This window comes from Microcaecilia unicolor, chromosome 5 (assembly GCF_901765095.1).
Source record: "Microcaecilia unicolor chromosome 5, aMicUni1.1, whole genome shotgun sequence".
NCBI lineage: Eukaryota > Metazoa > Chordata > Amphibia > Gymnophiona > Siphonopidae > Microcaecilia > Microcaecilia unicolor.
In genome coordinates, this window is record NC_044035.1 from 255691449 (window position 1) to 255718253 (window position 26805).

At 46.8% G+C, this 26805-nt stretch overlaps 1 protein-coding gene across 1 annotated transcript in view; it reads left to right on the plus strand.

Moving 5' to 3' along the window:
• The window catches only part of SPAG17 (sperm associated antigen 17), a 994731-nt gene that overhangs the window by 568589 nt on the left and 399337 nt on the right, over window positions 1-26805 (plus strand). Inside the window, exon 24 of the mRNA XM_030205033.1 lies at window positions 15018-15196. Within this exon, the coding sequence (XP_030060893.1) occupies window positions 15018-15196 (179 nt within the window). The remainder of the gene's footprint in view (window positions 1-15017; window positions 15197-26805) is intronic.

The window sequence follows — 26805 nt, forward strand, 5'->3', positions numbered from 1 at the left end:
CTACGGCAGCCCCAGGTCCGGAAAATCTTCCTAGCAACAAAGTTTGCTAGAGTCTTCGAGCGTGCGGGCGCGCGACTGCGCATGTGCAGCCATCTTCCCACCCGTCGCGCGAGAACCCCGAAGTTCCCTTATTTCTTACCTTTTTTCCCGTCTAAGTTTCATTTCATGGTCGGACGCGGCCTTTTTGGCCGCCCGTGCGATTTTTCTTCCCTTTTCTGCTTATAATTAGGCACCATCGAGAATTTTGATTTCGCCGCCGCTATTTTTCCATCCATGACATCGAGGATCGCCAGCGGCTTCAAGAAGTGCACTCGATGCAACCAGACAATCTCAGGTACCGATTCCCACGAGTGGTGTATCCAGTGCCTTGGGCCCGACCATCGCCCAGATGCATGTAAGTTGTGTCTTAGCCTTAAAAAGCAGACACAGGCGTCGAGACAAGCTCAACGGGAACGTCTGTTTGGAGCTTTGTCCGGTACTTCAGCGTCGACGTTGACAGCGGTACCGAGGTCGGCGGTGTCGATGTCGGCACCGGAGAAAGCATTGACATCAGGAGCGCAGGTAATGGCTATCCAGGGGAATCTCACGCTGGAAGCAGTGAGCCATCGAGTGGGTCTCCGCCTGCCTCGAGGGCCCCTGTGGTGCAGGCCCATCGGGACCGACCTCTTTCCGACCCGACCTGGAGGAGGCGTGTGAATTCCACGTCCTCCTTGTCGGTACCGAGGGGTACAGATGACATGCCTCGAGCGAAGGCTAAGAAGCACCGTCATTGGTATCCTTCTCGTCACGGTACCGAGAGCTCCAGGGTGTCGAAGGATTCGGCACCTGTGAAGCGTCGACGCCGGGAGGACCGCTCACCCTCCATCCAAGAGATGTTGATGCGTCGGTCCCCGGACAGCCCGGTATCACCTCCTCGCCCTAGACAGATTCTGGCTTCGACTCCTGCACCGATCTCACAGCCTTTCTCGACAGACACTCTTGACGAGCGCCTCCGAGCTATTCTTCCATGAATTCTGGAAGGGCTGCTGCGACCGTCTGTTCCAGTATCGGGGGGGCTTGCGCCGTCGGTACCGTTGATAGATGCAGCGGCTGGCTCCCCGCCCGTGGTGAGGTCTGCGATGCTGATGCCGCTTGCTGCGTCGGCCTTGGCTGCCACCCAAGTTGACTCCCTGTCGACATCGATGGAGGGAGCTTCATCGCCGCCGGCGTGGGAGTCCACTTCTCGGCATCGCCATCGAGGACATGGTTCCTCGGCGTCAAGACGGGCCCAGCTTCGGACTGCAGTCAGAGAACTAGTGTCCGATACCGAGAGGGAGGCCTCGTGGGAGGCAGAGGAGGACCCAAGATATTTCTCTAATGAGGAGTCTTGTGGTCTCCCTTCTGATCCTACTCCTTCGCCAGAGAGAAAGCTTTCTCCCCCGGAGAGTTTGTCTTTCTCTTCCTTTGTCTGGGAAATGTCTATGGCCATTCCCTTCCCTGTGGTAACTGAGGATGAGCCCAGGGCTGAGATGTTCGAGGTCTTGGACTGTCCTTCGCCACCTAAGGAGTCGTCCACTGTTCCTCTGCATAATGTCCTCAAGCAGACATTGCTGACGAACTGGACGAAACCATTATCTAATCCCACCATTCCCAAGAAGATTGAGTCCCAGTATCGAATTCATGGGGACCCGGAGTTGATGAAGACCCAGTTACCTCATGACTCTGCGGTTTTGGATTTCGCTCTCAATAGAGCCAAGAGTTCTAGGGATTATGCTTCGGCGCCTCCGAGGCGGGAGTCTAGAATTCTGGACTCTTTTGGGAGGAAGGTCTATCATTCCTCTATGCTCGTGTCCAAGATTCAGTCGTACCAGCTCTACACGAGCATCCACTTGTGGAATAATGTGAGGCAACTGGCGGACTTGGAGGCATATTTTCAAAGCACTTTGGGAGGCTAAGTTCCATAGGTTTCTATGGAACTTTGGGAGGCTAAGTGCTTTGAAAATGAGCCTCTTGGTCAATAAGCTCCCTTCGGAGCAGGCCAAGCCTTTTCAGGAGGTGGTCAGGCAGCTAAAGACGTGTCATAAATTCCTGTCCAGGGGTGCTTACGACTCTTTTGATGTTGCATCCAGGGCTGCTGCTCAGGGTATAGTGATGCGCAGACTTTCATGGCTGCATGCCTCTGACCTGGAGAATCGAGTCCAGCAGCGGATTGCGGATGCTCCTTGCCGGGGGGATAATATTTTTGGTGAGAAGGTCGAGCAGGTGGTAGAGCAGCTCCACCAGCGGGAAACTGCCCTCGACAAACTCTCCCACCCGGTGCCTTCAGCATCTACCTCAACAGGTAGATGTTTTTATGGGGGAAGGAGGAATGCTCCCTATACTTATAATAAGCATAGGTACAATGCACCTTCCCAACAGCCTGCTCAGGCTAAGCTCCAGCGCGCTCGTTCGCGTCAACAGCGTGCGCCTCAACAGGCGCCTGCAGCTCCCCAGCAAAAGCAAGGGACAGGCTTAAAATTTTTTCACCAAAGGTGGCCTCTTGTAACCTCCGATCGGTGGGTTCTTCAAATAGTCCTGCTAGGATACTCCCTCAATTTGATATCCAAACCTCCAAATTGCCCACCGGGAACTCAGTCTCGGGAACTCAGTCTTTCAGCTTCCAGCACAGGCAGGTACTTGCAGAGGAACTCTCTGCCCTTCTCAGCGCCAATGCGGTCGAGCCCGTGCCACCAGGGCAGAAAGGGCTGGGGTTCTATTCCAGGTACTTTCTTGTGCAAAAGAAAACAGGGGGGATGCGTCCCATCCTAGACCTAAGGGCCCTGAACAAATATCTGGTCCGAGAAAAGTTCAGGATGCTTTCCCTGAGCACCCTTCTTCCCATGATTCAGGAAAACAATTGGCTATGCTCTCTGGACTTAAAGGATGCTTACACACACATCTCGATACTTCCAGCTCATCGGAAGTATCTTCGATTCTGTCTGGGAACGCAGCACTTCCAGTATTGTGTGCTGCCTTTTGGGCTCGCTGCTGCGCCCAGGGTATTGACCAAATGCCTGGCCGTTGTTGCAGCGTCACTACGCAGACTGGGAGTGCATGTCTTCCCTTATCTCAATGATTGGCTGGTGAAGAACATCTCGGAGGCAGGGGCTCTTCAGTCCACCCAGGTGACTACTCAACTACTGGAGCTGCTAGGGTTTGTGATAAATTACCCCAAGTCCCACCTTCTTCCAGTTCAGAGACTAGAATTCATAGGGGCTCTGCTGGATTCACAGACGGCTTATGCCTATCTCCCCAAGGCGAGGGCAGACAATCTTCTGTCCCTAGTTTCCTTGGCCAGAGCGTCTCAGCAGATCACAGCTCGGCAGATGTTGAGACTTCTAGGCCATATGGCCTTCACAGTTCATGTGACTTCCATGGCCCGTCTTCACATGAGATCAGCTCAATGGACCCTAGCTTCCCAGTGGTATCAAGCTGCAGGGAATCTGGAGGATGTGATCCAGCTGTCTACCAATTTTCACAATTCCCTGCGTTGGTGGACAATTCGATCCAATTTGACCTTGGGTCGTCCCTTTCAAATTCCTCAGCCTCAAAAAGTGCTGACAATGGATGCATCCCTCCTGGGGTGATGAGCCCATGTCGATGGGCTCCACACTCAAGGAGCTTGGTCCCTCCAGGAATCAGGTCTTCAGATCAATCTCCTGGAGTTACGAGCGGTCTGGAGCGATCTAAAGGCTTTCAGAGATCGGCTGTCCAATCAAATTATTCAAATTCAGACAGACAATCAGGTTGCCATGTACTACATCAACAAGCAGGGGGGCACCGGATCTCGCCCCCTGTGTCAGGAAGCCGTTGAGATGTGGCTTTGGGCTCGCCGTCATGGCATGTTTCTCCAAGCCACTTATCTGGCAAGCATAAACAACAGTCTGGCCGACAGGTTGAGTAGGATAATGCAACCTCACGAGTGGTCACTCAACTCTAGAGTGTTATGCAAGATCTTCCAAGCATGGGGTACCCCCTTGGTGGATCTCTTTGCCACTTGGATCAATCACAAGGTCCCTCAGTTCTGTTCTAGACTTCAGGCCCATGGCAGACTAGCGTCAGATGCCTTTCTCCTCCATTGGGGGAAGGGCCTCCTGTATGCTTATCCTCCCATACCTTTGGTGGGGAAGACTTTGCTGAAACTAAAACAAGACCGCGGAACCATGATTCTGGTCGCTCCCTTCTGGCCACGTCAGATTTGGTTCCCTCTTCTTCTGGAGTTGTCCTCCGAAGAACCGTGGAGATTGGAGTGTTTTCCAACCCTCATCACTCAGAACGAGGGGGCGCTTCTGCATCCCAACCTCCAGTCTCTGGCTCTCACAGCCTGGATGTTGAGAGCATAGACTTCGCTTTCTTGGGTCTTTCTGAGGGTGTCTCCCGAGTCTTGCTTGTTTCCAGGAAAGATTCCATGAAGAGGTGTTACTCTTTTAAATGGAGGAGGTTTGTCGTCTGGTATGACAGCAAGGCCCTAGATCCTCGCTCGTGTCCTACACAGACCCTGCTTGAATACCTTCTGCACTTGTCAGAGTCTGGTCTTAAGACCAACTCAGTAAGAGTTCATCTTAGTGCAATTAGTGCTTATCATTATCGTGTGGAAGGTAAGCCTATCTCGGGACAGCCTTTAGTTGTTCGCTTCATGAGAGGTTTGCTTTTGTCAAAGCCCTCTGTCAAGCCTCCACCAGTGTCATGGGATCTCAACGTCGTTCTCACCCAGCTGATGAAGCCTCCTTTTGAGCCACTGAATTCCTGCCACCTGAAGTACTTGACCTGGAAGGTCATTTTCTTGGTGGCTGTTACTTCAGCTCGTAGAGTCAGTGAGCTCCAAGCCTTGGTAGCTCATGCTCCATATACTAAATTTCATCATAACAGAGTAGTCCTCTGCACTCACCCTAAGTTCTTGTCAAAGGTGGTGTCGGAGTTCCATCTAAACCAGTGAATTGTCTTGCCAACATTTTTCCCCGTCCTCATACCCGCCCTGCTGAACGTCAGTTGCACACATTGGACTGCAAGAGAGCATTGGCCTTCTATGTGGAGCGGACAAGCCCCATCAGACAGTCCACCCAAATGTTTGTTTCTTTTGACCCCAACAGAAGGAGAGTTGCTGTCGGGAAACGCACCATTTCCAATTGGCTAGCAGATTGCATTTCCTTCACTTCTGCCCAAGCTGGGCTGACTCTTGAGGGTCATGTCATGGCTCATAGTGTTAGAGCCATGGCAGCGTCAGTGGCCCACTTGAAGTCAGCCACTATTGAAGAGATTTGCAAGGCTGCGACGTGGTCATCAGTCCACACATTCACATCTCATTACTGTCTTCAGCAGGATACCCGACGCGACAGTCAGTTTGGGCAGTCGGTGCTGCAGAATCTGTTTGGGGTTTCAATCCAACTCCACCCCCCCTAGGCCCATTTTTATTCTATTCCAGGCTGCACTCTCAGTTAGATGTTTCTTCGTAGGTCAATTTGTGTTATGTCCTCGCCGTTGCGAGGCCCAGTTGATCTTTATTGTTTTGAGTGACCTTGGGGGTAGGGATACCTCATCAGTGAGAACAAGCAGCCTGCTTGTCCTCGGAGAAAACAAAGTTACTTACCTGTAGCAGATATTCTCCGAGGACGGCAGGCTGATTATTCTCACATACCCGCCCGCCTCCCCTTTGGAGTTGTTCCTTTCTTTGATTTTGCTTTATAACTTGACTAAAGTGGGGTTCTTGCATGACGAGCTGGAAGATGGCGGCACATGCGCGGTGTGCCGTCACGCACCCGCACGCTCGAAGACTCTAGCAAACTGTGTTGCTAGGAAGATTTTCCAGACCTGGGGCTGCCGTGGACGTCACCCTTCAGTGAGGACAATCAGCCTGCTGTCCTCGGAGAATACCTACTACAGGTAAGTAAGTGGAGGAGTGGCCTAGTGGTTAGGGTGGTGGACTCTGGTCCTGGGGAACTGAGGAACTGAGTTCGATTCCCACTTCAGGCATAGCTCCTTGTGACTCTGGGCAAGTCACATAACCCTCCATTGCCCCAGGTACAAATAAATACCTGTATATGTAAGCTGCATTGAGCCTGCCATGAATGGGAAAGAGCGGGGTACAAATGTAACAAAAATAAAAAAATAAGTTTGCTATACTGTAAAAAAAAAAAAAAAAGTTAAATTCTTAAAAATGTCGCCATTTTGTGCATAGGGATGTACACAGAGGAAGTATAATAAGGGAATAACTTCTCATAGGTAGAGTAGTAATTTGTTATACATAGTAACATAGTAACATAGTATATGACGGCAGAAAAAGACCTGCACGGTCCATCTAGTCTGCCCACGATAAACTCATATGTGTATACCTTACCTTGATTTGTACCTGTCTTTTTCAGGCACAGACCGTATAAATCTGTGCAGCAGTATTTCCCGCCTCCCATCACCGGCTCCGGCACAGACCCCGTATAAAAATCTGCCCTCCCCCATCCTAGCCTCTCAACCACCAACCCCTCTTCCCCCTGCCACCCAATTTCAGCTAAGCTTCTGTGGATCCATTCCTTCTGCACAGGATTCCTTTATGCCTGTCCCACGCATGCTTGAATTCCGTTACCGTTTTCATCTCCACCACCTCCTGCGGGAGGGCATTCCAAGCATTCACCACCCTCTCCGTGAAGAAATACTTCCTGACATCTTTCCTGAGTCTGCCCCCCTTCAATCTCATTTCATGTCCTCTCGTTCTACCGCCTTCCCATCTCCGGAAAAGATTCGTTTGCGGATTAATACCTTTCAAATATTTGAACGTCTGTATCATATCACCCCTGTTCCTCCTTTCCTCCAGAGTATACATGTTCAGGTCAGCAAGTCTCTCTTCATATGTCTTGGAACGCAACTCCCATACCATCCTCGTAGCTTTTCTTTGTACCGCTTCCATTTTTTTAACATCCTTCGCAAGGTATGGCCTCCAAAACTGAACACAATACTCCAGGTGGGGCCTCACCAATGTCTTATACAGGGGCATTAAAACCTCCTTTTTTCTGCTGGTCACACCTCTCTCTATACAGCCTAGCAACCTTCTCGCTACGGCCACCGCCTTGTCGCACTGTTTCATCGCCTTCAGGTCCTCAGATACTATCACCCCAAGATCCCTCTCCCCGTCCGTGCCTATCAGGCTCTCCCCACCTAACACATAGGCCTCCCTTGGATTTCTACTCCCTAAGTGCATCACTTTGCATTTCTTCGCATTGAATTTTAATTGCCAAACGTTAGACCATTCTTCCAGCTTCTTCAGATCTTTTTTCATGCTTTCCACTCCCTCCGGGGTGTCCACTCTGTTGCAAATCTTGGTGTCATCCGCAAAAAGGCAAACTTTACCTTGTAACTCTTCTGCAATGTCACTCACAAATATATTGAACAGAATGGGCCCCAGCACCGATCCCTGAGGCACTCCACTACTCACCTTTCCCTCCTCCGAGCGAACTCCATTCACTACCACCCTCTGGCGTCTGCCCGTCAACCAGTTCCTAATCCAGTTCACCACTTCGGGTCCTATCTTCAGCCCTTCTAGTTTATTCAAGAGCCTCCTGTGGGGAACCGTGTCAAAAGCCTTGCTGAAATCTAAGTAGATGACGTCCATAGCACGTCCTTGATTTAATTCTCCCGTCACCCAGTCAAAGAATTCAATGAGATTCGTTTGGCACGACTTCCCTTTGGTGAAACCATGTTGTCTCGGATCTTGCAACTTATTGGCTTCCAGGAAATTCACTATCCTTTCCTTCAGCATGGCTTCCATTACTTTTCCAATAACCGAAGTGAGGCTTACCGGCCTGTAGTTTCCAGCTTCTTCCCTATCACCACTTTTGTGAAGAGGGACCACCTCCGCCGTTCTCCAATCCCTCGGAACCTCTCCTGTCTCCAAGGATTTATTAAACAAATCTTTAAGAGGACCCGCCAGAACCTCTCTGAGTTCCCTCAGTATTCTGGGGTGGATCCCGTCTGGCCCCATGGCTTTATCCACCTTTAGCTTTCCAAGTTGTTCATAGACACTCTCTTCCGTGAACGGTGCTCTATCCAGTTCGTTTTCAGGTGTATTTTTGCCAGTCCCTCTCGGTCCTTCCCCAGGATTTTCTTCAGTAAAAACAGAACAAAAGTATCTATTTAGCAAATCAGCTTTTTCTTCATCATTTTCTACATAGCGTTTTGCTGTATCTTTTAGTCTCACAATCCCCTTTTTAGTCTTTCTCCTTTCACTAATATACCTGAAGAAGTTTTTGTCTCCCCTCCGTACATTTCTAGCCATTTGTTCTTCCGCTTGCGCCTTCGCCAGACGTACCTCTCTCTTGGCTTCTTTCAGTTTCATCCGGTATTCCTCCCCGTGTTCCTCTACTTGAGATTTTTTGTATTTCTGGAACGCTAACTCTTTAGCCTTTATTTTCTCAGCCACTTGCTTTGAAAACCATATCGGTTTCCTTTTTCTCTTGCTTTTATTTACCCTCCTTACATAAAGGTCTGTGGCCCTGTTTATTACTTCTTTTAGCCTGGACCACTGTCCTTCCACTTCTCGTATGTCCTCCCAGCCCATCAGCTCCTTCCTTAGGTATTCTTCCATTTTGTTAAAGTCAGCTCGCTTGAAATCCAGGACTTTGAGTTTAGAGTGGCCGCCATCCACATGAGCCGTTACATCAAAACAAACCGTTTGATGGTCACTGTTTCCCAGGTGCGCAGCCACTCGGACATTTGACACACTATCCCCATTTGTGAGCACCAGATCCAACGTGGCTCCCTCCCTCGTGGGTTCGTTCACCATTTGTCTGAGCAGAGCACTTTGGAAAGCATCCACAATCTCTCTACTTCTTTCCGATTTTGCAGATGGAACCTTCCAATCTACATCCGGCAGATTAAAATCTCCCAACAACAGCACCTCTCTTTTCTTCCCCAACTTTTGAATATCAGCGATCAGATCTTTATCTAGTTCTTCCAATTGTGTCGGGGGTCTATAGACAACACCCACGTGGACCAAGGTTCTATCCTCTCTTTTTAAGGTGATCCATATCGCTTCTTCCTTTCCCCACTTCCCTGTCATTTCAGTCGCTGCGATATCATCTCTCACATACAGAGCTACTCCTCCACCTTTACGTCCCTCCCTATCCTTCCTAAAAAGGTTATAGCCTGGTATGTTTACATCCCATTCATGGGAACCATGGAGCCATGTCTCTGTGACTGCAACTATGTCCAAGTCAGTCTCCAACATCAGGGCTTGAAGGTCATGAATTTTATTGCTTAGACTGTGAGCATTAGTGGTCATTGCTTTCCAACTACATTTCCTAGTATGTGTTTTGGGTTTAGTGATTTGTGAGTGTCTTTTCTCTTTGGGTACCTTCTCCTCTTTTTGTTGCCTCTTCCTTGCTTTTTCTTTTTTTTCTGCTTCAATTTTAGTTTCAGGAACATCACAGTGCTGTAGTGGAGAAGTTATAAATCATAATCAGTGTGTCATTTGGAGGGGCTGGTTATAGGGACACCTAACCCTGTTATTGGTGCAGAGACTCTTTTTTTTCTCCTGGTAAAGGGCTTCTAAAACGGACATCATGTTATGGGACTCGTGCTCAACGTTCAGAGTTTCTATCTATTTATTTACTTATTTATGGCATTTTATCCCACATGAATTAGATTGGAGCCTTGGAGCATTTAAAAAAAAAAAAAAATTCCCGGAGAGAGTAATGCATTATCCCCCCTCCCCCCCAGGTTCTCTCCCCGGGTATAGCCAGCTCTGCAATTTGGGGGGGGGGGGGGGGGGCGCAGAGGTGGACCGGGGAGAGAGCCTGTTGTTAAAAAGTTACCAGCACACCACTGGGGCAAGGCCTAGATTCTATCTCTTGCTGTACACAAAAACTGCTTGAATACCTCCTGCACCTTTGTAAAGGTACATATCAGTGCAATCAGTTCTTACCATTCTCAGGTAGGTGGTAAGCCCATCTCTGTCAAGCCTTTACTTGTTAGATTAATGAGAAGTTTGTTGTTGACAAAGCCCCCCCCCCCCCAGTTGAACCTCCTACTGTGTCCTTCAACCAGTTTTTAATCCTACTGTGGATTAAAAACTGGTTGAAGGATAGGAAACAGAGTGGGGTTAAATGGGCAGTATTCACAATGGAGAAGGGTAGTTAGTGGGGTTCCTCAGGGGTCTGTGCTAGGACCGCTGTTTTTTAATATATTTATAAATGATTTAGAGATGGGAGTAACTAGCGAGGTAATTAAATTTGCTGATGACACAAAGTTATTCAAAGTCGTTAACTCGCAACAGGATTGTGAAAAATTACAGAAGGACCTTACGAGACTGGGAGACTGGGCGGCTAGGTGGCAGATGGCGTTTAATGTGAGCAAGTGCAAGGTGATGCATGTGGGAAAAAAGAACCTGAATTATAGCTACGTCATGCAAGGTTCCACGTTAGGAGTTACGAACCAAGAAAGGGAACTGGGTGTCGTCATTGATAATACACTGAAACCTTCTGCTCAGTGTACTGCTGCGGCTCGGAAAGCGAATAGAATGTTGGGTATTATTAGGAAAGATATGGAAAACAGGTGTGACGATGTTGTAATGCTGTTATATCGCTCCATGGTGCGACCGCACCTTGAGTATTGTGTTCAATTCTGGTCGCAGCATCTCAAGAAAGATATAGTGGAACTGGAAAAGGTGCAACGAAGGGCGACTAAAATGATAGCGGGGATGGGACGACTTCCCTATGAAGAAAGACTAAGGAGGCTAGGGCTTTTCAGCTTGGAGAAGAGACGGCTGAGGGGAGACATGATAGAGGTATCAAACATATAAACGGCAAGTGACCGACTCACCTGCAAAAGCGCAGTAGAGTCGGAACGCTGAGGGTGTAGAAGTCCAAGCCCCACCTCCACCAGCAGTACAGCCCAATAGGGAGGAGGGCTTGGACATGGACGTGGAAATCGGAGGAGGAGGGAGCAGGGAGGGAAGGAGGGGGCGGAACTGAGGGAAACAGACGCTGGGGGGAGGGCAGGGGAGAGAGCAGGTTTGGTGGATGGGGGGGGGAGGGCATAGGAAAACAAAAAACTAGCCCGTTGTTACGGGCTTAACGGCTAGTATAAAATAATGAGTGAAGTGGAACAGGTGGATGTGAAGCGTCTGTTCACACTTTCCAAAAATACTAGGACTAGGGGGCATGCGATGAAACTACAGTGTAGTAAATTTAAAACAAATCAGAGAAAATGTTTCTTCACCCAACGCGTAATTAAACTCTGTAATTCGTTGCCGGAGAACGTGGTGAAAGCGGTTAGCTTGACAGAGTTTAAAAAGGGGTTAGACGGTTTCCCAAAGGACAAGTCCATAAACCGCTACTAAATGGACTTGGGAAAAATCCACAATTCCAGGAATAACATGTATAGAATGTTTGTATGTTTGGGAAGCTTGCCAGATGCCCTTGGCCTGGATTGGCCGCTGTCGTGGATAGGATGCTGGGCTCAATGTACCCTTGGTCTTTTCCCAGTGTGGCATTACTTATGTACTTATAAGATCTAAACATCATTTTATCCAAGCTGCTTGGAGCTCCTTTTGAGCCACTTGGCACCTGTCAACTAAAGTATTTTGACTTGGAAAGTTGTGTTTTTGTGGCGATCACTTCAGCTCGTAGCGTCAATGAGCTTTCAGGCCCTAGTAGCTGATCCACCTTATATGAAGTTTCATTACAACAGAGTAGTTCTTCTCACACACCCAAAGTTCCTTCCTAAGGTAGTGTCAGAGTTCCATCTTACACACACACACACACACACACACACACACACACACACACAACACAAGAGTAGCCATACTGGGTCAGACCAATGGTCCATCTAGCCCAGTATCCTGTTTTCCAAACAGTGGCCAAGCCAGGTCACAAGTACCTGGCAGAAACCCAAATCATGGCAACACTCCATACTACAAACCCCAGGGCAAGCAGTTGCTTCCCATGTCTGTCTCAATAGCAGATTATGGACTTTTCCTCCATTAATTTGTCCAAACCTTTTTTAAACCCAGATACCTAACTGCTGTTACCACATCCTCCACGAAAGAGTTCCAGAACTTAACTATTCGTTGAGTGAAAAAAATATTTCCTCCTATTTGTTTTAAAAGTATTTCCATATACGTAACTTCCTCGAATGTCCCCTAGTCTTTGTACTTTTGGAACGAGTGAAAAATCGATTTACTTCTACTCATTCTACACCACTCAGGATTTTGTAGACCTCAATCATATCTCCCCTCATCTGTCTGTTTTCCAAGCTGAAGAGCCCTAACCACTTTAGACTTTCCTCATACGAGAGGAGTTCCATCCCCGTTATCATTTTGGTCACTCTTCTTTGAACCTTTTTTAAATTCTGCTATATCTTTTTTTACCAGAACTGAACATAATACTCAAGGTGCGGAGTCACCGTGGAACGATACAAAGGCATTATAGTATTTTCGGTGTTATTCACCGTCCCTTTCCTAATAATTCCTTGCTTACTGTTTGCTTTTTTGGCCACAGCCGCACACTGAGCAGAAGATTTCAGCATATTATCTACAATGACACTTAGATCTTCTGCTTGAGTGCTGATCCCCAAGGTGGACCCTAGCATCAGGTAACTATGATTCAGATTATTCTTTCCAATGTGCATCACCTTGTATTTGTCCACATCAAATTTCATCTGCCATTTGGATGGCCAGTCTTCCAATTTCCTAAGGTCTTCCTGCAATTTTTCACAATGCGCACATGTTTTAACAACCTTGAATAGTTTTGTATCAACTGCAAATTTAATCACCTCACTCGTCGTTCCGATTTCCATATCTTTTATAAATAAGTTAAACAGCACCGGTCTCAGTAGAGATCCCTGCAGCAGTCCACTGTTCACCCTCCTCCACAGAGAGAAATGGCCATTTAACCCTACCTTCTGTTTTCTGTCCAATAACCAATTCCTAATCCACACCAGAACCTTACCTCCTATCCCATGGCTCTTAATTTTCTCAGGAGTCTCATGAGGAGCTTTCTGAAAATCTAGATGCACTACATCAAACGTCTCACCTTTCTCCACGCCTTCAAAGAAATGAAGCAAACTGGTGAGGCAAGACGTCCCTTGGCTGAACTCATTTTTTAATTTATTTTTGTTACATTTGTACCCCGCGCTTTCCCACTCATGGCAGGCTCAATGCAGCTTACATGGGGCAATGGAGGATTAAGTGACTTGCCCAGAGTCACAAGGAGCTGCCTGTGCCTGAATTGGGAATCAAACTCAGTTCCTCAGTTCCCCTGGACCAAAGTCCACCACCCTAACCACTAGGCCACTCCTCCACTCATGCTGACTTTGTCCCATTAAACCATGTTTGTGTATGTGTTCTGTAATATATTCACATCTCACTACTGTCTTGAGCAGAATACCTGACATGAAAGCCGGTTTGGTCAGATGGTCTTGAAGGATTTGTTTGCTTTCTAGAATCCAACTCCACTCTCCTAGGCTCAATTTTGTTCTGTTCCAGGCTGTACCTTCATAAACCAGTTGTATATAGTTTCAGGTTGATTGACTCAAGGCTTCAACATTTTCAGTCCCTATTGTCCTAGCATTGTTGTTTTCAGTGAGCCTGGTAGCTAGGAATTCCCAGATGTGAGAATACTATGGCCTGCTTGTCCTTGGAGAAAGCAAAGATAGGTGTTCTCCGAGGACAGCAGGCCAAGTATTCTTACATACTTCACACCTCCCCTGGGAGTTGTATTCTTATAGCTATAATGTTTTACTAAGGAATCACATAAATGGTTGGACTTTGCTATAATTTTCTACTTGCTATATACACCAGTCGGCATTCACATCAGGCTCTGTCGTATGACATCACCCAGATGTGAGAATATTTGGCCTGCTGTTCTCAGAGAACACCTGCTACAGTTAAATATCTTTGCCATAGCATAGGTCTGCATTTCTATGTCTAACTTTAGGCGCGGGCACTTACACTAGCTCCATGGCTGGTGTAAATTCTCATGTCTTAATGTAGGCAATTAGGCACTTAAATGCTAGTATTCTATAAGATATGTGTGTAAATGCTAGGCATGCCCCTGACCTGCCCATGCCTCTCTCAGGTCTATGCCCCCCTTGCAGTTGCACGCTGTGGGTTATGTGTGCACATTTACAGAATCTCAACTAAAAGCAGTTATGCAATAACTGCTAATTAATGCCAATTGGTGCCAATTACAGCCAATAATTGGTTGTTATTTAGCAGCTAATTATTAATTTATGTTATGTGCATAACTGACACTATAACTTGTGTGTGCAACTTTGAGGGCTAAGCATACAATTGTGTGCACAAGTTTATAGAATTAAGGGGTAAATGTAGAGTCTGAACTTTAACTATATGTGGTGATATTGGGCATACCCCTATCACAGAGGCTTTGGAGTTACTATATATGAAATTTTGGCCATTAACACATGGTAACCGCAAAATTATAGTGCACTTTATTACAAGGGGGCCCTTATGTCTCCTTAGGTTTTTTGATGTGTTGTAAGTTTTCTTTCTTTATTTTACTTCCATCTCTTTACTGTTTTTCCAGTGCTCTTGGCAGCTTGGTTATGTTTTCATTTCCAAAAATCAATTTGTTAAATTTCACATCACCTCTTTTTTTTTTTTTGGTGATATTGCCCAAAAGAAATTCCCAGTGACTGTAAGAAATAGAGGCTCTATGGCTAGACTATATCCAAAGCAGATACCCATAACTGATGCTTAAAAGTATCTAGACCCAGATCACAAGTCAGCTAAGTGTTTTTGTGCCTATAAATGACATGAAGAGGTTGTCCTGAAGTGTAATCCATGTTATTTGGCATGACATCATGACTCCAGCACCTAGGGGTACCTAATAATTACATTTGACCCTGATTTGTTTTGCAGATAGAACACTCATATGGAAGCCATCAGCTCTTTCCAGCACTGCTCTTGTGTCAGCAAATATCTTTCTGTATTTAGAGTTGTGTTGCCATGCTTTGAGAGTTTATTGTATTTTGCTTGCTTTTTTATTTTTTTACAGTGGAGACAGATCCCATATTAGCAGCCATGCTGAATATTCCCTCTGTTTATAGTCCCAGCATTATCCCAGCTCCTCGTTCTGCCACCCCTTCTGGGAAGACAAGGAAATCTACTAGAGGTCCAAAATCAGTAACCTCTCCAGAATTAAGTGATGAAGCAACCAAACAAACAGAGATAAAGGTGGGTCTGTTTTATTTATTTATTATATTCCTCTGTGTTCTGTGAACAAATGGAATTATTGCATCCAATTCTTTATGAAGAAGCAGCTACTCCTGTAAGCTCTATACTAAAGTAGAGAGTTGCACGGGGACAGAAATCTTACCCATCCCCGCCCATCCCTGCTGGAATCTTACCCGTCCCCACTGGAATCTTACCCATCCCCATCCATCCCCGCAAAAATGTAACCCATTCCAACCCATCCCTGCAAGAATTTAACCCATCCACACCCATCACTGTAAGAATTTAATGATACATAAAAGAAAATTCCAATCAGCTCCTTCAGTCTCTCTCTGGATTTGAGCCACAGCACTGTAGGCAAGGAAGGAATGGAAGCTGAAACTTGGAACACTCTGGTGTGCACATGTAAGATTTGTCTCTGATTTACTGGCACTGTGTGCTGAGAGGTCACCACATGCACGCGCCAGTAGGTCAGGTGACATCTGATGCTCATGCCTCTGTCAGAGCTGAGGTCTGCTCATCAGCCCGGGAGCAAAGAGGATTAATTGTAACATAACAAGTGACAGCAAATAAAGACCTGAATGGTCCATCCAGTCTGCCCAATAGTCACACTCATTATCAGTTCATGATTAAATCAACGAGTGTGATATTATATACTTGATTATGGTCTTTCTTTTGTGTTTCTGGAACATAGACCATAGAAGTCTATCTGGCCCTATCCTTATGTTCCAACTGCTGGAGTTGTCGTTGAAGCCCACTCCAGTCTATGCATCTTCTCATTTGTGGGACACAGATCATAAAATCTAGAACTGTCCTTATGTTCCAGCCACTGAAGTTGCTGTCTAAGCCCTTTCCAGCCCATCCTAAACCAGACTTCCATATATTAGACACAGACCATACAAGTCTGTCCGGTATCGGCCCTAGTTAATCACAGCCAGTCACCATCCAAGCATTACTTCACACATCCATACACACATGCAGCCATTTAAGGTTAGGTTTTTTATAACTTCCATTTTCTAATTAGAGATCTTCTGTGTTCATCCCACGCCTTTTTGAATTCCATCATCATTTGTGTCTCTACCACCTCCTTAATGTAAGACTTTCCACACTTGTACTGTTAAAGCAAGGAGGAAGAAGAGGAGGAGGAGGAGACAGCACTCAAAGAACTTGGTACTCAGTAGATGAGAGGCTGGTGCAGGTGTAGCTTACATTTCCACAGGAAGCGACGTCCCTCCACATAATATTGGGTGGCCTGCACAGCCCACTTAGTGGCTAAGCATTCTTTTTCTATAGCCACGTAGTGCCTTTCATGGGGGAGTAACTTCCTACTTAGGTACATGATGGGATGTTCTTCATCACCATGTACCTGGGATAGAACTGCTCCTAAGCCCACCCCTGAGGCATCCGTTTGCAACACAAAAGGCTTTTCAAAATCCACTGCCTTTAGGACGGGTTCCTCACACAGGGCCTCCTGCAAACCCTGGAATTCCCTACGCTCCCCCTCATTCCAACTCAACTGATTAGACCTTTTCCCTTGGAGCATATCCGTCAAAGGAGTGGCCAAGGCGGAAAAATGAGGAATGAACCATCGGTAATATCCTATTAATCCCAAGAAGCCTCTTAATTGTTTCTTTGTCTGGGGCAACGGGAATTCCCTAATCACTTGAACCTTGTCCACTAGCGGCCTCACCTCTTTATTCCCCACCTTATACCCTAAGTATTTTACTTCCCGCTGAGCGAAGTGGCATTTCTGGGGATTCAGGGTGAAGCCCGCCCGTCTAAAAGCACCCAACACCTGCCTCAACTGGTTAACATGGGTTTCCCAATCTGGACTATGGACCACGACATCATCCATATAGGCGGCCACATACTACTGGTGGGGACGGAACACCCTGTCCAGCAGTTGTTGGCAGCTGTCCGCAGCTGAATTTAAGCCAAGTGGCATGCGTTTGAACTGATACAAGCCCACCGGAGTACAAAAAGCCATTTTGGGACTTGCTTCAGCCGAGAGCGGGATTTGCTAGTAGTCCTTGGTGAAGTCCATGGTAGACAGGTATTTGGCCGGTCCTAGCCGATGTAGTAGCTCCTCAATATGAGACATGGGGTACGCATCCGGGGCAGATAAAGCATTTACCTGACGGAAATCGATGCAAGAATGCCACGTGCCATCCGACTTGGGCACCAAGACTACAGGGCTAGACCACGGGCTATATGACTCCTCGATAACCCCGAAGTCTAGCATCTTCTGGACTTGCTTTACAACCTCCTGCTTTTTCTGGGGGGACAAGCGATAAGGCCTTTGTTTCACCACCTTCCCCCCCCCCTTTGTCACGATATCATGCATTAATAAGTGGGTTTCCCCAGGGCAAGGAGTCAACACATCCTGGAACTCTGCCAATAAGCTTTCCATCTCCCTTCTTTGCCCCTGTTGGAGTTCACCATTTATGTGAGTGTCCACTGGGCGAAAGATTTCGGAGATTTGGGGACCCAAATCCTCATCTCCCTCCTCCTCCCTTTGGGTTATTAAGGCCTCCAAGACTTGAGTCAGGGTGCTCGACAGAAAATTGGTGCTTTTATCGGTTAAGACCTCCCGGGGAAAACCCACTTCGCAGAAAACGCGTATCAACTCAGCAGCTATAACCTTAGCTGAGATATTTCTTAAAGGTATTGCCCAAGGAAATCTTGATCCCATGTCCATAATTACCAGAATGTACGAGTATCCTCGACTAGACTTGATCAGAGGCCCCACAATATCCATAGCTACCCTACCCATAGGCTGGCCAATACGAGGCAGGGGTTGTAAGGGAACGCGTTCAGGACAACACTCCCCCACCCTCTGACAATTAGGGCAAGAATTGCAGTATGACTCTATCTCCTTGTATATTCCTGGCCAATAGCACCTGTGCAAGACCTGGGTCAGCGTATTTTGCGCCCCTTTATGCCCCCTGAGTGGGTGATCATGGGCCAATTTGATACCAACCTCCGGAAGCCCCTAGGAACCACAATCTGCTTCCTCAACCCCTCCTCCCTGCCCTTAGGGCCTACCCGCATTAATATTCCTTTTTCTACTTTAAATCTGGGATACCCCTCCACTTGCCCCCCTTTCCCCTGCTCCCAGGCATATTTCAGAGTGGCATAGGAGTCTTAAGTACACAAGTATTGCCATACTGGGAAAGACCAAAGGTCCATCGAGCCCAGCATCCTGTTTCCAACAGTGGACAATCCAGGTCACAAATACCCGGCAAGATCCCAAAAATGTACAAAACATTTTATACTGCTTATCCCAGAAATAGTGGATTTTCCCCATCCATTTAATAACGGTCTATGGACTTTTCCTTTAGGAAGCCGTCCAAACCTTTTTTTAAACTCCGCTAAGCTAACCACCTTTACCACATTCTCTGGCAACGAATTCCAGAGTTTAATTACACGTTGAGTGAAGAAACATTTTCTCCGATTTGTTTTAAATTTACTACATTGTAGCTTCATCGCATGCCCCCTAGTCCTAGTATTTTTGGAAAGCGTGAACAGACGCGTCACATCTACCCGATCAACTCCACTCATTATTTTATAGACCTCTATCATATCTCCTCTCAGCCGCCTTTTCTCCAAGCTGAAGAACCCTAGCCGCTTTAGCCTTTCCTCATAGGGAAGTCGTTCCATCCCCTTTATCATTTTTGTCGCCCTTCTCTGCACCTTTTCTAATTCCACTATATCTTTTTTGAGATGCAGCGACCAGAATTGAACACAATATTCGAGGTGCGGTCGCACCATGGAGCGATACAAAGGCATTATAACATCCTCATTTTTGTTTTCCATTCCTTTCCTAATAATACCTAACATTCTATTTGCTTTCTTAGCCGCAGCAGCACACTGAGCAAAAGGTTTCAACGTATCATCGACGACGACACCTAGATCCCTTTCTTGGTCCATGACTCCTAACGTGGAACCTTGCATGACGTAGCTATAATTCAGGTTCTTCTTTCCCACATGCATCACTTTGCACTTGCTCACATTAAACGTCATCTGCCATTTAGACGCCCAGTCTCCCAGTCTCGTAAGGTCCTCTTGTAATTTTTCACAATCCTCCCACGATTTAACAACTTTGAATAACTTTGTGTCATCAGCAAATTTAATTACCTCACTAGTTACTCCCATCTCTAGGTCATTTATAAATATATTAAAAAGCAGCGGTCCCAGCACAGAGCCCTGGGGAACCCCACTAACTACCCTTCTCCATTGAGAATACTGACCATTTAACCCTACTCTCTGTTTTCTATCTTTTAACCAGTTTATAATCCACAATAGAACACTACCTCCTATCCCATGACTCTCCAGTTTCCTCTGGAGTCTTTCATGAGGTACTTTGTCAAACTCTTTCTGAAACTCCAGATACACAATATCAACCGGCTCCCCTTTATCTACATGTTTGTTCACCCCTTCAAAGAAATGTAGTAGATTGGTGAGGCAAGATTTCCCTTCACTAAATCCATGTTGACTTTGTCTCATTAATCCATGCTTTTGAATATACTCTGTAATTTTGTTCTTAATAATAGTCTCTACCATGTTGCCCGGCATTGACGTCAGACTCACCGGTCTATAATTTCCCAGATCTCCTCTGGAAACTTTTTAAAAAATCGGCGTGACATTGGCCACCCTCCTATCTTCCGGTACCACGCTCGATTTTAAGGATAAATTACATATTTCTAACAATAGCTCCGCAAGCTCATTTTTCAGTTCTATCAGTACTCTGGGATGAATACCATCCGGTCCAGGAGATTTGCTACTCTTCAGTTTGTAGAACTGCCCCATTACATCCTCCAGGTTTACAGAGAATTCATTAAGTTTCTCCGACTCGTCAGCTTCGAATACCATTTCCGGCACTGGTATCCCACCCAAATTTTCCTCGGTGAAGACCGAAGCAAAGAATTCATCTAATCTCTCCGCTACAGCTTTGTCTTCCCTGATCGCCCCTTTTACTCCTCGGTCATCTAGCGGTCCAACTGATTCTTTTGCCAGCTTCCTGCTTTTAATATATGTAAAAAAAATGTTTACTATGTGTTTTTGCCTCCAATGCAATCTTTTTTTCGAAGTCCCTCTTAGCTTTCCTTATCAGCACTTTGAATTTGACTTGACATTCCTTATGCCGTTTCTTATTATTTTCAGTCAGTTCCTTCCTCCATTCTCCGAAGGATTCTCTTTTAGCTCTAATAGCTTCCTTCACCTCACTTTTTAACCATTCCGGCTGTAGTTTGGACTTCCGTCCTCCTTTTTTAATACACGGAATATATTTGGCCTGGGCTTCCAGGATGGTGTTTTTGAACAGCATCCATGCCTGATGTAAATTTTTGACCCTCGCAGTCGCTCCTCTAAGTTTTCTTTTCACTGTTCTTCTCATTTTATCATAGTCTCCTTTTTTAAAGTTAAACGCTAAGAAGGAGGCCTATCAAATCAGTTGTACTTGGAAAATTTAGCCTTACCAAAGCTCACACCACAAGAGTTAGATAGCCTTAATCAATTAATTACTGAGGACGAAGTTAGTATGGTCATAGCCCGCAGCCCGCGATTGAAAGGCCCGGGACCTGATGGCTTAAGAGGAGAATTTTATAAATTGATGGAAGGAGGAGTTATACCCGCCATTACTAGATTTTTGAACCAATTGATAGAGGGACAGAGGATACCCCCTGACTTGAATAGGGCCCAAATAATAGTCTTGCTAAAGCCGGGGAGAGACCCGCTGGAGCCGACCTCGTATCGGCCTATCTCTCTATTGAATTATGATACCAAGTTGTTGGCAAAAATCTTGGCTAATAGACTGGCGAGGTTCCTCCCTCGGCTGATTCATGAAAGTCAGGTGGGTTTTGTGGGAGGAAGGGCGGTGAGTAAAAACCTGAGGGTAATATTGACATCATTAGAGCACAGCTCACAGACAAAGGTAGCATCGCTGTTGGTCAGCTTTGATGCGGAAAAGGCCTTTGATAAGGTTCACTGGAAGTTTCTTTTTGATACGTTGGAACATTATGGCTTTTCAGGAAGATTTGTTGAGGCAATTCATGCTCTATATGCTAGCCCTAGTGCCACATTGAGGGTAAACGGGATGGAGTCGGAAAGTTTCTTTATTAGGAGAGGCACGAGACAGGGATGCCCTTTGTCTCCTCTTCTTTTTGTTTTAGTTTTAGATCCCCTTATCAGAGATATCATGGCAAACCCATTAATCCGGGGAGTTGGCGTGGGGACCCACATGTTTAAGATCGCAGCCTTTGCAGACGATATTTTGGTACATCTTACAAACCCAAGGGAATCCTTAGACACGTTATTGGAAACATTCCGTGAATATGGAGACTACTCAGGTTTCCGGATCAACTTGGACAAGTCTGAAGCTCTGGCCTCGCCAGAGGTAAATCAGAGGGACTGGGAGCCTGAATTTCCATTGAGGTGGGCTAGAGAGTCCTTTAAATACTTAGGTATTCGACTTACAATGAATACTTCAAACTTATATCAGCTAAATGTTAAGATCTTGCTAGAGCATACTAAGGCTAAATTAGATTCCTGGATGAGCCTTCCGTTGTCATTAATGGGGCGGATACATTTAGTTCAAATGGTGCTGTTTCCGCGCTGGTTATATGTTCTACAAACCTTGCCTATGCGCTTGTCGAGGACCGATTTGAAACGCTTGATGCGTCTTTTTGGTCGGTTTTGCTGGACAGGTAAGAAGCCTAAAGTTCGCCAGAACATGTTAATAAGGAGCTGGAGGCAGGGGGGAATGGGTATCCCAGACGTGTTCCTATATAATCAGGCGTGTTTGTTGCGTCACCTGGGAGATGTGATTAATGCTACGCAATATTATACACCTACAGACTTAGAGGAAGCCTTTTTTGCTCCATATGATATATTAGCACTGCTTCATTTACCCCGTAGCCAACTCCCTGCTAAATTTAAAAAAAGCATAATTCTACAGCCTCTTCGGGAGACGTGGCAATGGTGGATGCGGCAGATGGGGGGTCAACCGTATATTACGGATCAAATCCCAATTGTAGGTAATCCAGTTTTTGAGGCGGGGATAGACATCCCGACCTTTGGTAGATGGCAAGGGCTGGGTATCACCAGATTGGAACATCTGCTATTGGAAAATGGGGAAATGATGCTATTTGATGCTCTTCAGGACAAAGTGGGAACAGCTTGGGGTAACAGGTTTGCCTATGCACAGGTCCGCCATTATATGAAATCCCTGAATCAAGCACATTTGAAGGGGCGGATGGGGGAACTACTCCGGGTCTTCTTTGAGGAGTTGCAAATAGAGAAGCAGTCGGTATCGGCATTGTACGGGGCCCTGGCTAAGCGCAGGCCCCAGACGCAGTATGCTGACCTTAAACGGAAATGGGAACAAGATCTCGGGACCTCACTAGTAACATGGGATGTGTCAGCTACCTTGAAGGGTATCCGGGCGTTGGTAACAGACGAGAGACTGAGGGAATGCGGCTACAGAGTGGTTCTTCGGGGATATATGTCTAAAGCACAACTGGCTCATATGTTGGGGCCGGATAACTCGGAGTGCTCTAAGTGCGGAGGGGGTCCCAACTCATTTTATCATGCACTATGGCAATGCCCCAAGGTGCGCATGTTCTGGCAGAGGGTAAGAGGGTTTTTGATTCGATTGGGGAATAGAATTCAAGGAACGGAGAGGCAGTTTCTGTTAGATCAACCAAGAGCGTTTGCTCCACTGAGTGCCCCCGCTATAATGATCTGCAGGAAACTGAGTTTGGTAGCTCGGAAATGCATTATGCAATACTGGATTTCATCGGAGGGGCCAGCATACTGGCACTGGCGCAATCAGGTGCATCTCCTGGCCTCTTGGGAGGCTAGGGACTCAAAACAATCACCTAAACGCAGAGTGCGCTTTCTTCAAATTTGGACGCCATATCTGCAAATTCTTAGCCCGAGGGGGCGTAGTTTGCTTATTAATGCTTGATAAATTGAGGGGAACAGTGGGGGAGTGCAGGTAGCCTGGAATGATAGATTTCGTTCAGAGCTGTATTCTGCTTGCAAGGGAAGAGGGGAGTAGGGGGGAGGGGGTAGGCTATAAGTAGGCTTAGGGAGGCGTGTGTAGGATACAGAGGATATTGAGTACTAGCGAGATTAAGATTCTGCACAAATTATTGTTGCCAGCAGCTTCACATGGGTCTTGGTGCCTTGACTTATGAGACCATTCAATATGCTGGAGAGTGGACGATGTGGAGTAGGGGGACATTTTTAGACATGTGGAGGCAAGAAAATGGGCACTTGAATCCGCTCACTTTATGTCACATCAATACGCCCTGAACAGGCAAGCAATATGGGGGGGGGGGGGGGGGGGGATGGGTTGGGTGGGGGGATGGAGGGGTTGAGGGGGATGAATATTGCTAAAAGATTGGCATTGCTCCAGAGTTTTGATGTTTGGATTTTTTGGTGTTAAATGATAAGCAATATGTCATCTAACGAGCTATTGTAAAGTTTGTGATCTTAGCGATAAAAAGTCATTTGACATTTAATGTTCACATTTGCCAAGATAATAATTGTAAAGAGGGGAGAGGGGGAGGGGGGAGTAAAAAAGGGAGAAAAGTGTTTGGCGATGTCGACTATGTTGTTGGAATATTGTTTTGTATATTGATTTATGCTGTATGAATATTCCAAGTTAACCTGTAACGTGATTGTCGTCAATAAAACAGTTTAAACATAAAGTTAAACGCTATCGTATTTGATTTCCTATGTATACTTCAAAGCTAATATCAAATCCGATCATATTATGATCACTGTTATCAAGCGGCCCCAGCACCATTACCTCCCGCACCAGATCATGCGCTCCACTAAGGACTAGGTCTCATGAAAAGTAGGGTCTCCAGACTCGTATGGAAGGCCCCTAACTCCTCCAGATCCTCCATCACTCTCCTACACTCTTTCTGGGTATCTTTCCTATGGACCCTATCCTTTCTCGTCTTCCCAGGGGGGGCTATAATGTCTTCACAGAAGGGAAATAGCTGTGAGATTCCGGGATCCATTTCCTGCGCCTCCCACCCTTGGGCCTGGTTCGTCACCATAGCCTCTTTTTCCCTTAAACAGTGAGAAAAGGGAGCCCAATCCCTTCCCTGTATCAGCTCCTGGGGCAGACATGGCAGAATGGCCACAGCTAGCCGGGTAGTCCCGGTGGGTCCTTTGATCCGTACCTGGTGAAGGTCATATTGTGTTCTAACTCCATGAATACATTGGATGCCTATTTCTCCTTTGTAAGACTGCGCCCCTGCTTCCCCCCTTTTCCTTATCCGCTCTTACAACCGTCGGGACACCATGGTCTGGTCCACCCCAGAATCCAGCACTCCTTCCACTCTAATCCTGTCCACCTCAACTCATTGAGTATATCGAGGAGCTGCTGGTTGCAGGGCGTGGGTGGTCAAACCCATGCGCTCACCACAATCCTTTCTGATATGCCCCCTCAGACCACACCGGTAGCAGAATCTATCGCTACCTTCCTCCTCTACCAGGGGTCTCTGAAGGCTAACTATGGGTCCAGGGTTCCCTCCTCCCCTCCTCAGCCCCTTGGGCCCCACCCCCAGGTGCTGAGATTCTAGGTAGCACTCCAGGCTCACAATAGCCTGCTCCAAAGTCGTACAGCCCTTCGCACGAAGTCCACCCGCATTTACCTGGGCAGAGCCTCCAGATATTGTTCCAAGACTAAGTCAACACAAACGGAAGATGTCCAGAAAGACCAAACTCAAAACACAGATGTAAAAAACCCAATTCGTTTATTGAGACCCTACACGGTCAGTGTTTCGGCCAAAGAGGCCTTCTTCAGGATTTATGATATATGTGCAAAAATGGTTTGCAGTAATGTACATCTTTTAAATATTTATAATTTTTATCTTAATGTCAGTTTTGCATATTATCTTCTGTACCACGTATGATATATGTTTTTATTATATATGTTGCATTCTTGTTTTGTTTTAGACCCCTGAAGAAGGCCTCTTTGGCCGAAACACGGACCGTGTAGGGTCTCAATAAACGAATTGGGTTGTTTTGAGTTTGGTCTTTCTGGACATCTTCCGTTTGTGTTGTTTTCTTGTTTTTTACGGGAGATTTAGACTCTCTTTGTTGTGCCAGGACTAAGTCATGCATCAACTGGTGCACAGTTTTCCTCTCTGGTTCCAGCCATTTCCTCACTAGATCCATCAGGCACTGAGCTAAAGCGCAACTCCCGAAACCTCCTCCTATAGGTCTGAATACTCAGACCATAGCGGTCGCGGATGGCCCCTTCAGTTTGTCATAGTCAGTCACCTCGCCTGACAGTAAACTCTGGAAGGCTGCTAACGCCTCCACCCGAGAGGGAGGGCGCCAGTCAAATCGCCCACTGCTCCCGAGGCCACCCTGCTGCGGTGGCTACCCTTTCAAAGGCCCCCAGGTAATCTTCAGTGTCATCAGCATCTGATAACTTGCCCCAGAAAAGCCAATTAACATTTGGTGATTCTACTGCAGCTTGGGCTCCCTCGGGTCCTACTGGGGCCACCACTGGATTCAGCCCCCGGGGTCCGCCTCCGCTCCTCAACAGGTCCTGGAACAAATCCAATAGGGGTTGCTGCTGGGCCCGGGAGGCAGCCAGAGACTCCTCCATTAGCTTCTGCGCCAGCTCTTATCGTTTCTAAAATTGATGGATCATGAACAAGAATAGATCCTTGGGGTCCATGCTGTGATCTCCCCTTGAGGTTACCGGAAACGCGTTCTGTGCCTTTCTCTCCTGTGGGCTCCTGATTGGATGGTGCCAAAGGAATCTCCTATCTCCTTCACATGGAAATCCAACATAAAATCCCACCACTGCCACCACTCTTATGTCCCCAGGTCCCCCTTCTAGTAGTGGGCCCAGGCTACTCCTGCTTAGCTCACCACTCATCTCCTCTAGGATACACACATCCACCACACTCGTGCCTCCAGTGAGGGAGAGAGAGAGACTCCTCCAGCCTTGTCCCGGAGCGCCCTCAAACACGACAAGTTAGTATCTTCACGCTTGCACTTTCCAGGGTATAAGAAGATTTATTGTTGCCCCAAAACACAAAAGTTCACACATGCACAGGTTCAATAGCTTCAATATAAAGAAAAACCAAAAAGACACGATAAGTTGCCCCAGTCCCTCCTGAGGAGGTTTATCTTCAGTTGTGTTCAAAACTCAAACTTTCAGTCCTTCACAGTTTCAACATGACATCAATCCCCACCTTCCTTTGTTGCTTCTTCCCCCATACTGCTCTGAGCCATTCCCACATACTCTTCCAAGGGTCTTTGAGTTGGGAAAAAAAGGCAGCTGCCACAGCTTGCAATTTACCTCTTGGCGTTTGGGCTAGAGCTGAAGTGGCCATAAGTTCCCCACAGCTCTCTCCTCCCCTACTGTCAGGCTCCCACTCCATAAAATCCTCCCCTCCAGATTCTACCAATAGACTCCCATCCTCCTGATTAGTATCCATTAGCCAATCATCATCCACCTCCTCTGCAACTGGGGCTTTCCAGTCCTTTTTTCCCTCCTTCTCCCAAAGCCTCTCCCCCCTCTGAGATCTCTGGGAGTTGTAGTCCCCTTTCCTCCCCTTCCCAGCAAGCCTTTC